This window comes from Gallus gallus, chromosome 2 (assembly GCF_016699485.2).
Source record: "Gallus gallus isolate bGalGal1 chromosome 2, bGalGal1.mat.broiler.GRCg7b, whole genome shotgun sequence".
Taxonomy (NCBI): Eukaryota; Metazoa; Chordata; class Aves; order Galliformes; family Phasianidae; genus Gallus; species Gallus gallus.
Window position 1 is genome coordinate 40,442,926 of NC_052533.1, and position 15,572 is coordinate 40,458,497.

The 15,572-nt window shown below is 42.5% G+C and overlaps 1 protein-coding gene across 3 annotated transcripts in view; it reads right to left on the reverse strand.

Moving 5' to 3' along the window:
• The window catches only part of TRIM71 (tripartite motif containing 71), a 55,890-nt gene that overhangs the window by 8,117 nt on the left and 32,201 nt on the right, over positions 1-15,572 (reverse strand). For all 3 annotated transcript variants that reach the window (NM_001397198.2, XM_046925926.1, XM_046925925.1), the window contains exons 2-3: positions 8,442-8,609; positions 1,774-1,908 (exon numbers count right to left, since the gene is read on the reverse strand). In NM_001397198.2, coding sequence (NP_001384127.1) covers positions 1,774-1,908; positions 8,442-8,609 — 303 coding nt within the window. The remainder of the gene's footprint in view (positions 1-1,773; positions 1,909-8,441; positions 8,610-15,572) is intronic.

Genomic DNA, 15,572 nt, shown 5'->3' on the forward strand with positions numbered 1-15,572 from the left:
TTGAAAAGAAGATTTGCTTCTTTAGTAGCTAAGAACGACTATCTTCCTTACAAGCTGTTCTGCCTTCTAGTTGCAGAGTGCTTGACAGATCCTAAGAAGGTACATCTTATTTAATGACTCTGGAGTGGAGAGAGGTAACTGTGGGCTCCCAGAAAAGAGCAGGGGCCAAGGTTTCTCTAGAAGGAGAACTGAGACCAATTTCAGAAGGCAGGCTCTTATCACATAACTCTTAGCCTCCTCAGAGTTGGTATCAGCTAATGGATATGGGCTCTCCTCACTCCCTTGCCTGTCCAAACTGCTTCCATGTGATTGGATAATACCAGACATCTGGAACTTTTAGGGTCCACTTGCTTTAATATTTTCCTACAAATACCAGCAGCCACACTGAACTACTGCTTTATAATAGGATGCCATATAATGTTAATTCAAAGGACACAGATGGCAGCTGCCAGTCCCTTCTTGGGCAACTGTAGCTCAAGAAAAAAATGGCTGTTTGGCTTTGTTTGTTTGTTTTGCATCTGTTTGCGTTTACATGGCTGTGTCTGTCTTTACTTGTGAAAAATCACTCTGGATCCTTTGGCAAATAGACTTAGCTTGCAAAATTAATGAAACATGTAATTGCTTTATTGTTGGAAAAATGTATTTCCTCATGTCTGAATACTTGCTTGGCTGCAGAACAATACCACCAGTGTACTTCAGTGAGGGACAACTCACTGTCTGAAGAGTCCTTGGTTAAACACTGACTAGCTAACAGATGTATAAGAATGTCAGTTCATATAAAGAGCAATGGCTTAACAAGGCTGCTTCTGAAAAAAAAGAGAGATGCTTCTTTCAATAGCTCATTAAGATCACCATTTTCCAAAGGATTACCAATCACAGATACTTTCTGGATCTTAGTTAGCTTTGTTACCCAAAATAATACGCTAGCACTCTTCACATGCTACCTTAATATATATTCAACTTCCTTACTTTTGTTAGAATGATTTCTCACACCTCCACAGTGCGTGCTAACGAGAACTACTGTTCCTTCTCAAAATGTTTTAAAAACCAAAGAGAACTTCTTGGGCGCTCCTTTAAAGCGCATGTATTCAACCTCTTGAGATACAAACAGCTTAGGAACAGCTCTTACTTCTCCTGTACTATATATAATACCTCAAAAGAAAAGGTTGTTGAGCTACTTAGGGAAGGCCTAGAGTGGAAAGTGAACTCACTTCCCTCAACGCAAGTACCTCAGAAAAGCGGCCTTAGAAGTATAGAAACTACAAAGGTAATTCTTGCAAAAATGTCAGTACTAAGAAAACAACATAAATACAAACCTCTCCTTTAGAAGATTAATCTCACTTAGCTAGTGTAGTTCCATGAAATAACGTTACCAACAAAATGGTCATTTGCTGATAACATATACACCAGCAAATTACCACTTCAACCAGGAAAAGAGGCAGGAGAGAAGTAATTTAGCAGGGTGGCACCATCTCTTGATATCACGCACCTCAGTACTTGAGATGCGATGCACTGCTGCTGAGCCAGCAGGGGGAGTGCCCACCTTACTTGTGCGGCTGAGCTTGCCTAAGGACACAGTATTCCCTACAAAAAAAAATGCTTTTCCATAAGGCTAAGAAATCCTTCAAAACAAAACCAACCAGAGGCAGAACCCAGCAGCCTGCTCCCTAGAAAACAATGAGTTCACCATGAATGGTAGTGTTTCTGCCTAGTGTACAAGTTAAAGAGTGTTTCCAATATCAAATGTACAAAGCACAAGTGTTAGGTACATACCTTCCAGAGCAGCTCACACTCTCGCTCTTCCAAGGCCTTCTTATGTCTGGTAGTCACTGCTTTGACTTCAGACTGTACCACCTTCGCTTTCATCTCAACTTGCTCTGCCACAGCCTGGGCCTGTTCAATACTCAACTGCAGAGAAAAATAACACACTTAGGGCTCAACCAAATCTGTAAGAGCTTACTTACATTTAACCACACCTTTAGGAAAAGACACAGAGTAACACTTCTTAGATTCTACTAGGCCTTCACCCATTTCATACAGCAGAGCCTGAATATTGGCATATATTTTAAACAAATCTACTGTACAGAACTTATAACTTCACTGTACCATGTACCAGCACAGGGGCTTAAAGGACAACTTCTGGGAGCATGAAAATCTCCTGCACTTTCCAATTACTGCAGGGTGTCACAGCTCTGCCACAATAAATCCGCTGTTGTTCAGCAGGCATTTCCTGCATGGAAGCTGTCCTCTGAGAAGCCAGTTTGTTAGGAACAATGTTGAGAAGCAGCATTCCTTTTTCTGTTCACCACACATCCTTTTAAAAAAAAGGCACCGTTCAAGACTCTCATTCCAGCTTCATCATTCCAGTGTTTGTGAATGAAATGGCTAGCTAGCTCACATGCTTGGGAAACTGGAGACCAGAGCTGTGTTCAGGAAACCATCTGGTTCAGTTATCCATTACCAATCCAGTAAGAACTACTGTGGCTCTTGTTGTTGGCAGGTGCAGTTGTCCCTTTGCAGCTTGCACCTACGCACTCATGTGACTATCCAGGAGCCAGAAGACTGTCAAGACACTCTCCATTCTATTATGGATTTCACCAGAGCCTGGTGTTGCTAAAAATGAAGAAAGGACTTTGCAATGTATCTTGCCAACTTCAGGACTGAAACCAATACTCCTCCATAGCAAAATTTAAGTAATGCCTGTGTGTGCACTTGATGTGTTCAAGAGCCACAACAAATGGAAACCCTGTTAATCAAGCTTCCACGTGGCAAACAAGCATGTTTTCATGATGGAATGCAATTCAGCCCAGCAGACATCTGTCACTAGCTACAGTTACCAGCCCATTTCAGAACACGCTGTTCTTCTCTATAAATCTACTCAAAAAAGCAACATACAAACACAAACACGTTACCAGAAGAGGACGACAGCATGCAGCATTATCTGTACTCTCAGATTGCAAAGTATTTAATGAGGATTATTAAACGAGCACGTCTCGTGGTCTCTGGGCATTTTATACAAACTGAAAGAGAGTCTGCTGAAGCCTCAAGGTAGTTGCACCCACTGACTCATACATTTTACATCTTATTAGCCCTAGCTCTGCATAAACTTGTGAATTGTCACTGGCAACCAGGGTGTCAGTGCCTGCCAAGAAAATGCCAATTCCAGCATTTCTTTCCAGGATAAGAACATGACCCAAACGTGTCTGGCTAGTTCCTGTATGCTCCAGATACTTCTGAGTACAAGGTGAAGAGCAAAATTGTATTGGACTCCTGGTGTCCTTCAGAACACCTCTGCAAGCTCTCTTGTAGCTGCCTCCTGTTTCTGCAAGAAACTCACAGTAGTTATCTTGCTACAATGGTTGTGACATGGCAACTGATGCTCTAACACAAAGTAGTGAGGAGCTGACCGCAAGAGCCAGAAGTAGCAAAGCAGTATGAAACTTTGGTTTTGTTTCTGGATACCTGGGCTGAATATGGAGGGAGCCAAAGCAGAACTTGTCATTTTCAATTTTCACCAGTTTTCCAGATGTCTCGTCTTCTAATGGACACTAAGAACTTGAACCTTGACTTAACAAAAAACCTTAATAGTTTCATCTTGGCTTAATTATAATGTGCCTATGAAATATTTAAGTCTATTTTTCTGGGCGTAACACTACTTGCTTTCACTAGTGACAGTTTCTTAAAAATGAAAGTTACGGTCAGAAGAGTGCAACACTCAAGGAGAAAGACAGACTACAAAGAAATATGGAGCCACTCTGAAGGTGTGCTGGTACCACTGCGTGGTTTCTGCAGATTGGTACCCAAATTAAATGAGTACATCCACAATTACATCCACGCAGCAAAGTTAATGAAGAAGGCCAACTTCAGTCTCAAAGAGAAGAGCATGCTAATCCAAATGCAGAGGCAGAATGTTAAGATTCAAATAATTCAGTTCAGAGAATTATCTCTTTGAACACACTGCTGTACAACACAGCCCTGTGCGGAATGCACCATGAGAGTAAAGGCTGTTTATCACAGAGCATCAATGTTAAGCTTACCTAACTGTTTAAAAAAAAAGGGTCCTTCCACAGATAATGGATGAAGAACCTTAAATACATACCTCCCTACCTCTGTATGGAAGATTTAAAACTTAAACACTAATGAATTTAAAAGCAAGTTCATTCTTCATAAAGATATCTAGGGGGCACAGGGGAAAAACCTTTGAGAAGCATATTCTCTGGTAAGTCCTCTCTAGACTTTATTAGAAGTAAATTAAATGAACTAATGAATGAACTTTCTGCATCTCAGGTTAGCCCTCCTCCACCACATTCTGAAGTAATTGAGCTTACTCAATGTGACAACACCAGAAGGATGCTGTGCAGCACAGCAGTGCCATCTTTCTCAGGGATTGGCCTCCCAGCAGCACCAATCCCATAGAGAAACCCACAGGGAAGCTCCCACTGAAGGGCATAGAGGTTCAAGACAACTGAGCAGTTTCCCCTCGCTGGAGAAACATTTCCATCCCTCTCTAGCAAGAAGGGTGTTCAAGGTCCAACTCACCTGCATCATATCAACTCCCCTCACAATTTCTATGAGAAAAGAGGCACTGCCTCAACGGATGGCCCTCCTTACCGGCAAGGTCTAAGCCTTTGATGCTGGAAAATAAGTCACTTCTTTCATGTTCAGCTATTGACCAGACCCCACCGCAAGCTTCCACATTTCAATTAAAGCACTGCCAAATACCCTACCGAGCCAACAGAGATATAGGCTCAGATCAAAACAGTTTTATTAAAAGACAACTGACCTACACAAATCAAACTGTATTTTAACACTTTCACCTGCAAATTATCCCCAAATGGGAGCAAGCACTCATTGCTTTACTGTTATGCAAGTGCATTAGATTACATACACATACATACATATATACGATTACGCATGTATAGATGTATTTTAAGAACATGACATTTCAAAGAAGCCATCTATCTTTCATCGTAACAGATTTACGTTCAGTTTGAGGCCCACTCCTTGGAAAAAAATTTAAAAGAAGACAGCTAAGTGTGCACTTTCATAAGGTACAAACAAGCCAGCAGTACAAGCTGTCATTATCAAAAGGTAACAGCTCTGTCTCACTCCACTTCATTAACTTCAGCTTTCAGATCCTCACGTGAATTACTTCGAGCCACTGAAAATGTGAGAAAAGTATCTGAGCAAAGAGGATAGCTTTCTAATGAGATAAGTCTGCTCAGAAAGAGGTCCTACAAGCAATAGAACGGGGTGTTTCTGTTCCATTCCTGGGTACCATTGGTGCAATGAGCCAGCCTAGGGAGTTGACTCAGCCAAAAATGCAATCCCACTGAGAGGCTGTCTCTTCAGCTGGACCAGTTCACCACTCAGTTACACAAGTGCAAGTTTTTGTGTTAGGGATAGGCTTAGAAATGCATGATTTAGGCCAAGGCCAGAGCAGCACTGGTGAACAGAAGCTTTCCATCACTGTAGAATCAAGAAGATTGATCAATAAGCCTCATGTTGCCAGGCTTACTGCTTGTATTAGGAGTCCAAATCCTTTGAGAAGTGAGGTTTGTACTTTTCAGCATCTTGAGCTACTGAAGCCTCATCTGGTCTGTCACTCCTGAAATGTACCTTAGCTTATGGCAATCATCATAGCCCAAAAAACAATCTTTCTTCCAAAGCCACAGGAAGAGTTTACATAAACATTTATTCCTAAAAGCCTTCAACTCTGGTTAACCAGATATTCTCCAGCCAGATGTCTCATGGCTTGATTTCCTCTCTCCTGCAAGGCCCTTCAGAGCCCACCTCTTTCCCTTCACTCTCAGCTCTCTCTCCTCATTCATCCTCAAGTTTTCACGTCAGAGGCATCACTTTCTTAGCCTATTAAGAAGGTTACCAATACAGCAATATAAAAACAGAGGTGTTGCTACACTATACTACTTTTCAGTCTCCTTAGAGCTCAAGTCTATGTTCCTCATATTGCAGCTGTATTGGCATTTGGTTCCGTAGACTCCTTCCAAGCTGTAAAAAGAGCATTCAAGTCAACTTATTTTAGTCTAGTTTCCTCAGAATTTGTCCCAAATGAATGCTGACATGCTGTCTCCTCCCTGGGATAAACACACAGCTTTACAGACACGTAGACCCAACACAAGCTCTTCTATATAAAAATTTCCTTGCATAGCAGGCTCACTACATCAACTTTCGAGTCAAGTGACTCTGTTATAACTCCTGCATTTCTTCTACCTGTTGCTGATGACACTGAGGCAGTATCTGCCCTGAGCTGTAGTACTCCCCATCTCCACATACGCAAACATAGATTACTAACTCCTCAGCCTCATCAAAGATCTGCTCGTTCACCAGCTGTTTTCTGTAGAGTGGTCTAGATTAAAAGGCCTTGATGGAAGTCAGTTCTTGAAAAGCCTCATTCATTTTACAGATTTTTTCTCACTAACTGCCCAACTGCACTTCCTCTTAACGTGGGTGGGCAGTAGCTGGACCAGGGCAAAACTGGACGAACTAAATTCAAGAGTTATTTGCTTAAGTTATATGAGTTATACTGCCACGCCACCCACCTTTTACCTGTCCATCATTAGGTAGTGAACTCATCACAAGAGCAGGAGCCTCCAAAAGAAAAGCCAGAAGAGAACAGAGGAAAGAATAAAGAGCAAAGTAAACCCAGAAGCAAGCAGGCACGAAAGCGTGCGTGCAGAACTAGCAGAGTGATACTCAACATTATTCTTTTGGTTTCTACTCCAAGAGACAGTCACTATTTAGATGATTTGCCCATACCAGTTAAATGATTAAGAGCCCTAAAAGCCAAAAGCAATCCTTTAATTACTAACAGACAAGCCCTTGTCTAGGGCAGCCTAGAGAAATTCAAAACACTGTACTACTGAGGATCTCTAGACTAGAATAATCCCTTCATTCTTGCTCTCTCTGTGGACACGTTAAATGTTTCTGTATGGATACTGCTGAAGAGCCTTATAATTTGGAAGCTAAGTTTTGCCAGGTTTAGGGTTAACATGAGGTTTTAAAATGGCCATCCAGCTCCAAAACTTCGGTGTTCAGTGTTCTGACATATGTAACAACATCATAAGCCAAAGGGAGGTATCTAAACCAGTTAATATCTACACCATCGCAATACTTTTTTCCTTCCACAGGTGCAAAGACTCAGGAGAGGTAAAATTAGCTGCTCCTTTCCAGCTGAGCGAGCTCACCTAAAAAAGTGTTACAGCTGTCTCATTTATTCTCACGTATTAGGGAGACACGAGGATGTCACACCACAGAGAGGGATTCCAACTCCAAAACAACCAGCCTCTGAGAGACACACTCTACAATTTGAAACATGCCTACAGTACGCAGGAATTCTGTAGTACTGCAGGAAAACAGCTAACAGACACAGCCGTTGACTGTGACCACTCCCTCAGAAGATGACACTTAACAGATTGAAGGAGAAAATTTTAAAGACCCAACTCAAAATAGTCATCTATTAAAATAAGCAATGATGAGGGGATAGCTCTTTTCATGTACCATGTCTGAGAGAAAAGCACATCTAATTGAGAAAGCTTACTTCTGCCAGTGTTTAACTAAAAAAAAAATAACATCTTGTTGGTTAAATCCAACATAAAAGTATTGACTATCCAGCTCAAAGCATGTGAGGCTGACGAAACTAGGCAGTAGTAGTGAAGAGAGTAGCTTCGTACTATGCCTTCCCTATCCAAAGCTTCTTTATGAACAGAAAACTACTGCTAATATCGTAATAGCTACTACTAGATACTACTCAGCACAAGCTAACTAACTGCCAACATATCCTTGCAAATTCATTTCCTATGCAGATATTCCTTCTACAGGTTGAAGCACTGCATTACTTCCTTCCAGACCTCTCTTAGTATTGTATGTGCACTGTAAAGTAGCTGAGGTAGGATGCAAATGGCAGCTGCAGTATGCACCTGTGTAGGCAGAGCAACCCTTGTATGGAGGTAACTCTCATCCCTTGCATACACAGATCAAAAGTTCCACGCCAATCTAAACATTTTACAGGTGGTGGCAATGCTGAAGACACAACCAGACCTACAAGTAGTTACAGTGTAGATGCTATACAGACATAGAAGACATCTGAGAACAGAAGTCTCAGCTGTAAAAACAGAAGCATGCTCGGCACTTCTGTACCAGATCAGAACTTTACTCAAAATGCCTCACGTTCAAGTGCATTTGGACATAGCTTCATATATATTATGATTTGCATGACAGGACTATGCTGCAGGAATGCAAAATTCATAACAGCACTTCGTTTTCAGCCATACAGCCACTTCTGTCAGATCTGGGAGAACAGAAGGGGTGAGAAAGCTGACAGAAGCATCAGAGAGCTTTTTGCCTGACACTCTGCCCTGTACCAGACAAGCTGTGAGGGATAGAAAAAAAAAAGTTAAGCACTTGAGCTGGGAGTATCTTACCTGAATAGCCTGTCGTCCTTGCTGAGCATCTGCCAGGAGCTGGATGGTAAGAGTTCTGGAGTCCTGGAGGGCATCTTGGAGGTAGATAAAGCTGTGACCCACATGTCGCCCCATGGTACATTCACGACATATGGGGACAGAGCAGGTATCACAGTAGAAATGCAGTACCTGGAAGAGAAAAACCTGTATCACCATCTGATGAAGAACTGAAGAGGGAAAAAGAAATGCAAGGATGGCAAAAAACATCATCAACAAAAAAACCAACAGATAACAAAAAAAGGAGGTGGCTGGAGGCAGTAGCCATGGGCAAGGACTTCACAATAGTTTCTCCTCAGAGGAAAAGCAAACCCTACTTCTTAGTAAGCTTCAAATTGTATTCTAAAAGTTGGATGGAAGTGTCATTGTTTTCTTTGAAATACAATACTAGGAAGAATGTCCACATCAGCTCCTCTTAAGAACGGAAGCCATCTGCCAACACTTACGGATTGGAGATGTCATCTATGGTAAATTTCAGATGAAGACTTTTCCTGCATTCACCAGGCTATATTCTCTGAAGTGGCTCATTTAATAGTGACTGCGCTGGAGAACAGGAGCATCCCCATCCCCCAAGAATGGAAAACCACTATGCATGCTGAGAACCATCCTGTTTCCTCAAAACATCTAAACCCTCTATGCTTGCTCAGGGCAGCACAACACTACGCTGAACTCCTATCGGTCAACTCCCAACAGCAAAGCAAAAAGAAAAACAAACAAACAAACAAAAATCCCATTGCCACAGTGTTTCTAAGCTGGTAAATAATATCTGGAGATACTTGATATGGAGAGCAAGACAAGACAGTAGCACATCCATCGGAGTGTTTCAGTTTTACAGAGAACTCTGGGTAACAACCAAAGCCCATTCTATTCACAAAGCACTTAAAAAGTATTTCCAACTCACAATGGAAGTCTTACACGAGACATTAGCCTAGGAAGCTGGATCCATTCATCAGCCACAACTGTTTCCATTCCATCCAGTAGAGGGAAGTAGCACACAAAAATAGTATTTTCCACAGAATTGCCGTTTTGTTTTCAAAGATGCAAGCAAAGGAGTGCAAAACCGCTGAACAAGAAACTCCACGTTCAGCCTCACTCCTAGCAACATACACTATTTTTTTTAGAGCACAGTTAGAAAAATCTAGCTTACCATGGAAGAGTCAGGAAACCACCACAAAACCCTGCCTGCCATCGCGGAATACAAATAATTTTTCCATCACCAGCTATTTAAATTCTACCTCAGAGAAAGCAGCAAGAGCAGAACAAAGGCATTTGATATGCCTGTCTCCTCACAGCTGTCACCCAACCAGTCCCGACTCCAGCTAAACGTCTGTGATACAGTGCGTGGCATCCCCATTTCCCTTCTCCTGCAAAAGAACGGGGGAGAGGGAGGACAGGTGATTCCCTCAGATTTCCTGCACTGCATGAAGTGCTATTTTAAGCTCTCCTGTAAGCGCAACAGCTGAAGTGGCGCATGGATTAACTTCTCAGAGGAATGTGTGTGTTTGCGCACGTCAGATTTTAATAAAACCCTTTTCTTCACACTTAAGTTTTGCTGTAGGGAAATTGGAACAGGTTGTTTTGCGTCTGTTCAATTCCTAACCCCTCAAGCAGTACCCTCAGATCCTCAGTCTTCTTTAGGGATGTAGATGCTGTCTTTCCGAAATGCGTTTTTCAATATACATCACCTCCCTCAACTTGAATGTTTCCCATCTTTACGCTGCGGTTGTCTAAATCTGTAGGCAATGTTCACTTGCTCATGCAGTTCTGTAATTTTGCTCATGAAATTACAGGGAATGTTTATTACATGTTGCTGAATGACTCCACATAAGCAACTGAGAAGTTGAGAGAAAATGAAAACCAAGGGAGGGTATCAAGTTAAGCCATACGAATCTGATATACTTTAAAAACGTACAGGAGGGATTTAGGGACTCAATCAAGCACAGCAGCTGAAAGGAAAATGGTGACCATATGAAGTCTACAAGCAAGTTACGTCTGTTGTTAGTCCTCCAAAGTAGCCAACACCAGAAGCAAAAGCTGAATGCCACAGATCTGCCCTGTTACCAGTACGCTCCTGCTGTGAGGTGACAGCATCCAGTGGCAAGAGTCATCTGGTTGCCCGAGCCAAGGAGAAACTAAATTGAAGCTGTTCGGCTGCCTCTTGCCACGCAACAAAATGTGGTGGAAAATACCGCTCCTCAATTTAGAATGGAGGCATACAAGAGCCATAATTTCATTTCAGAAATGTACAGATTATGTAGGATGTGGGCGGCAAGTATTTTGGGTAAATGCTCCAAAGACATCAGTGGAGTCTCCTATTTGTTTCTTAGTAAATAGAAGGCTGTGAAAATCACCTAGATTTAAATCTGAAAGCAAAAGAGTTAACAGGCTTGGGCAACAAAAAGGGGAATAAGCAGCAATGGACTGATCTCCATCATTACACTGCTATTTAAAAGTTATCTTAAATACACATACAAGAAAACACAAATGCATAGTATCACTACTGCACTCAGTAGGGAAGAGAGCTGGTCGCCAAAAGTAAACGGAGAGTCAGCCAGCTTCTAGATGAACAAGGAACCGTGTAGAAACTCCCTTCTGGGCATGCTGACTAATTGAGAAAAGAAAAACAGGAGCACCCCCCCCCCAGGACGTACGCTGGCTCTACCAAGCAGTGGGGCCCACAGCAGGCCGCTCTCCCAGGGTTATAACTGGGAAGTACCCAGCTGTGCAGGGGGTAGGGGAGATCTGTGCCAGTCAGGCTGACAAGAGATGGGAGCGCAGCACCCAGCTCCTCTGAGCTTGTATCCACAGCTGGCCATTTATTATGCTCCAGCCTTTTCACATCCCAGTCCCTAGGTCATGGCCTCAAAGGTCAGGTACTGCTAGGTGTAGTTTCCATGCCTGCTACATAGAAGGGGAGAAGAGAAGCAAAAACCAACCAACCAACCAACCACCACCACCACACCGACAACAAAAATGACCAAGCAGCTCACTCCAAAAAAAAATTTCACGCCAACAATACACAGATTTCTTATTTTCTTGAACTAGGACAGCACAAGAGCCTGCTCTCTATTCGGATGTGATGCATTTGCAGCGCACCTACAAGCTGGCAGGGCCTCCGCCTTCTGCTAATCTTAGCAACAAGGAAAGGCCACCCTGAATTTCAGTTGTGCCGTTAATACAGCAACATACTGCTCCTTCTATGCCCGTATGGCTGCCTTAAGAACAACAAGCCTAGTCTTGAGCCGTGGTGGGAGGGGGGGGAATGGAAGGAAAGAGCAAGGCTAAGTCCTCTGGAAGGGCCAGGCTTATGGTACAGAGCCTAACAAATCACTTTCAGCAACAGAAAAAAAAGGTCTTAACAGAAAAAAAAGGTCTTAAAACTGCTCCCTCCTCCTGAAGAAAAGGAGAGGGTGCTAAGTAAGAGGACCCACCGACTAATTTAGCCACTGTCTTGTTCATTACACTATTTTCCAGCAGCATTTTGAACAAGGCCTCCAAACACTCTGATTTTACCTCACGCAAGCGTTCTGATAGGAAGGAAACAGAAATGAGAAGAAATGAGGAATAGATATATTTCAAAGGATTTTGAAAGGTTTTATCTTTTTTTTTTCCTTTTAGTAAGACAGAAACACACAAAAAAATTGTTTTAAGAGAAAAAAAAAGACAACTTTTCAGCAATCGAGCCTTTTCAACGTTCCTTTTGGTAAAACCGTTTCCAGTAAGAAAAGATTCCTAAGTGCGTTGAGTGGGTTTTTAAAATAACCATTCTGTTACATTAAATAGTATCTCAGTTTCCATCCGAATCAAATGAAGAGATAAAAGTCAGAAGCGAGAGCAGGACAGTTCCAGAGATAGTTAAAAGTGATTTATTTAAAAATAAATCAGCTATGGGTTGATTATTTCCCAAACAGGAAATATTTCCTGAATTGGTGGCATACAATTTTAGACACAAAACAATAAAGGGAGCCTACTTCAATTTAAACAGAATCAGTGAACCATATTACAGGGCTATTCATCTTTTACAGCCACAGCAGCCCAAGAAATACAACAACAGCAAGGCCATAAATGTGATTGCTTCAGGAAAGGCTGTACAGTGCACCGTAAAAACATTTTACAACAGCAGGAATTCCTGGGTGTCGCTCTCCCCATTTTTTGGTCCATCTGCTTTCAAAGGGGGCAGGGGGATGGGCGGAGATGTTGTTAAACGTCCCCCGGGACTGCACAGCAATCAATCATCATCTGATGAATGGCCGCTGAAGTTAAACCCTGACCCCACTCCACAATTCCCACACCAGCGCTCCTCTCCTCGCTGACCGGCTTCCAGAGTCCTCCCCCCCCCCCCCCCCTTCTCCCCACCTTCCAGCCCTCACCAAAATTTCCCAAATACCAAGGGCAGACAAAAGCAATGGAATGCAGTAGGCACCATGACAGAAGAAAATTCAGCAAAACCAGCAGTTGAGGGGGTTTATACCCTTCCTGCCTTCCCCGGCTGGCGAACACTTGATTCCTCTCACTTCAGAGCGCACTTAAGAGCACATACGCACACAGTTGTCAGTAAAGCACGTGGAATCTGTTCCAGCATTTTGCTTTCTGTCACGACGTTTCAGCGTCTTGACCAAACGCTACTTTATGCCTGCAGCACTAAGCATTTGTACAAGGCAGCAACGCGCAAGGCCACGTTTTAAAATACAGACCAAGTCTGATGCCCTGAACGCTGCCCTGTAACCTCAAACAACAACAAACTCTTACAGACCAACTGCAGCCTCTTGGCTTCTCCCTTCGGAAAGACCTCCGTCTGGCATTTGTGCATTAACTTATCCTGAGTTTATGACACAAAAATCACACGCGCTATCGTCAGTCTGAAACTTTCCATTACCAAAGGTGCTTTATTATTTAATTCCCTTGTCAGCAACTCAAACACCGGTGGCTTTGTTAGGCAGCGTGTGAGGCTCCGGGCATTATGAATTTAGCAGAAACTCGTTTTCCAATGAATGTCAGCCCTTCTCTTCCAGCACTGGCTTTGGTTTTTGTTGCTGCTTTTTCAGAAGATCTGGGGAAAAAAAGGCTGCTTCCCTGCATCATTCAAGCAGCAATGTATTTTAAACAGCATATAAATGCTATCACTCTGGACAATTGGGTCAGAGTCTGATGCAGGTAACTGTTGTAGATTTTAAGCAGAAAAAGGTGTGGGGGTTTTTGGTGGGGTTTTTAAATTATTATTTTATTTTATTTTATTTTGTTTGGTTGGAGTCTTTTTTGGATTGCTTTTACTCTGTAAGATCCTGGTCTTTAGTCCCCACTTCAATAGCAACCTGGGAGAATTACCTTGTGATGATTAACTTATTTCACACCATGATCAGAAGAGCACTTTAGGTTCCCTAACTTCTCTGGATAACTCTTAAAACTTAAATACCACATACAAGTACTGAAGATACACGTAAGCTGTGTGATACGCATTTAGTATCTCCATTAGATTTGGGACATTAACTTTTAGAGGCGCTTAAAAAACTTTTGTGAGTACCTGTTAATGAACAAATTAATCATTAATCAACAAATACGTAGCTCTCCTGACCCAACACATAAGGAGGAAGTGAGTCCCTACCTAACCAGCACTGCTCCCAGTGTGAAACTTCAGCTCATGGCTGTGATTTCACCCTACAACTAAACTGACCTGGCGGCTGGCACCACTGCAAGAGGAAGTCCTGTATGTCCTGCGTCCTTCTCCTTTACTTCCCTCCCATCTCAGTTAAGATACCTGGGGATCTTTACAAACAACAGGAAAAAAAATTAGAAAGCACTTTATTCAATCAGCTGACCCCATGAAGAGAACAGCAGTAGGGCCAGCACAAGGGAAGGGGCATAAGAATCCACAGCTGATGACACAAGAGTGTGGCTGGAAGACTGTCAAGTAGGGCCAAGGGAGGTCCAGGTTGGATATTAGGAAACATTTCTTCTCAGAAGGAGTGGTCAGATGCTGAAATGGGCTGCCCAGGGAGGTGGTTGAGTTACCAACTCTGGAGGTGTTCAAGAAAAGTTCAGATGTTGTACTGAGGGACACTATTTAGAAGGCAAGATCGGTGGTAGGTAGACAGTTGGACCAGACCTCTTGGAGGTCTTTTCTAACCTTGGTGATTCTATGATTATTATCTGACTTATTTAAGATATCAGTTGAGCCGCAGACCTAAGCCACACAGTTCAGTTCCGTATTTAACCAGCCTCACAGCTGGAAATCTGCATCTTAGATCTGGTTAGGTAATGTTCATTGCAAGTTCTAAGTGAGGGGACACTATCAACTAGAATTAAAACTGTTAAAACAGGCTTTTAAAGCAGATGAACATGCTGCTTCCACAGTTCATGAGTTTTTGCCTTCTCCAATCCTGCTGCCTCTCCAATCCTTCTCCAATCACGAAGCCATATATTTTAGAGAATGCTGGTAATGTGACAATGCTGGTAGTCAGATTACCTCGATTAAAAAGCAAAACTTTTTGGAAGATGCATAGTTCCATTAATCAAGGTCAGAAAATCCATCGGGCATTAGGCGGTAGTGAAACAAAGGCCACCTAGGTCCTTTCATGGGAGGAAAACGTATTTGCTAGTTCTATGACAAGCAAGATCCACTTTGAAGGCCATATCCCCAGTAACGGTGCAACAAAGTTTGCAAAATGTGGCTAAGAGACATGAAGTCACATCGCTGTCAAAGCTCATTTAAAGATTTGCTGGCTTTAGTGTACTACAAAACTGAATCTGTCCTGTATTGCAGTCTTACAATGAGAGCTCCATCTGATGACTGTAGCTGCCGGTTACAGCAACCCACCAGCACCCTGAAACTGCAACATGCTGAGTATCCCAGCAGCACCTCCACCAGCTGCAATGCACTGTTCATATGATCCAAATACAGAGAAAGCATTTCACCACTTACCTGGAATTTTAAGGTTAACAACTCATCAGCTAGCTTTCTTAAGGCTCCTTAAGGTGCAAATTAACTGGGCCCACTGATCCACTGTACTGCCTCAGGTTGACAGACTAGTTATAGATAGAACATTTAACATCCACCTTATAAATGGATTTTTCTCTCTCCTTCTTTTTTTTTTTTTC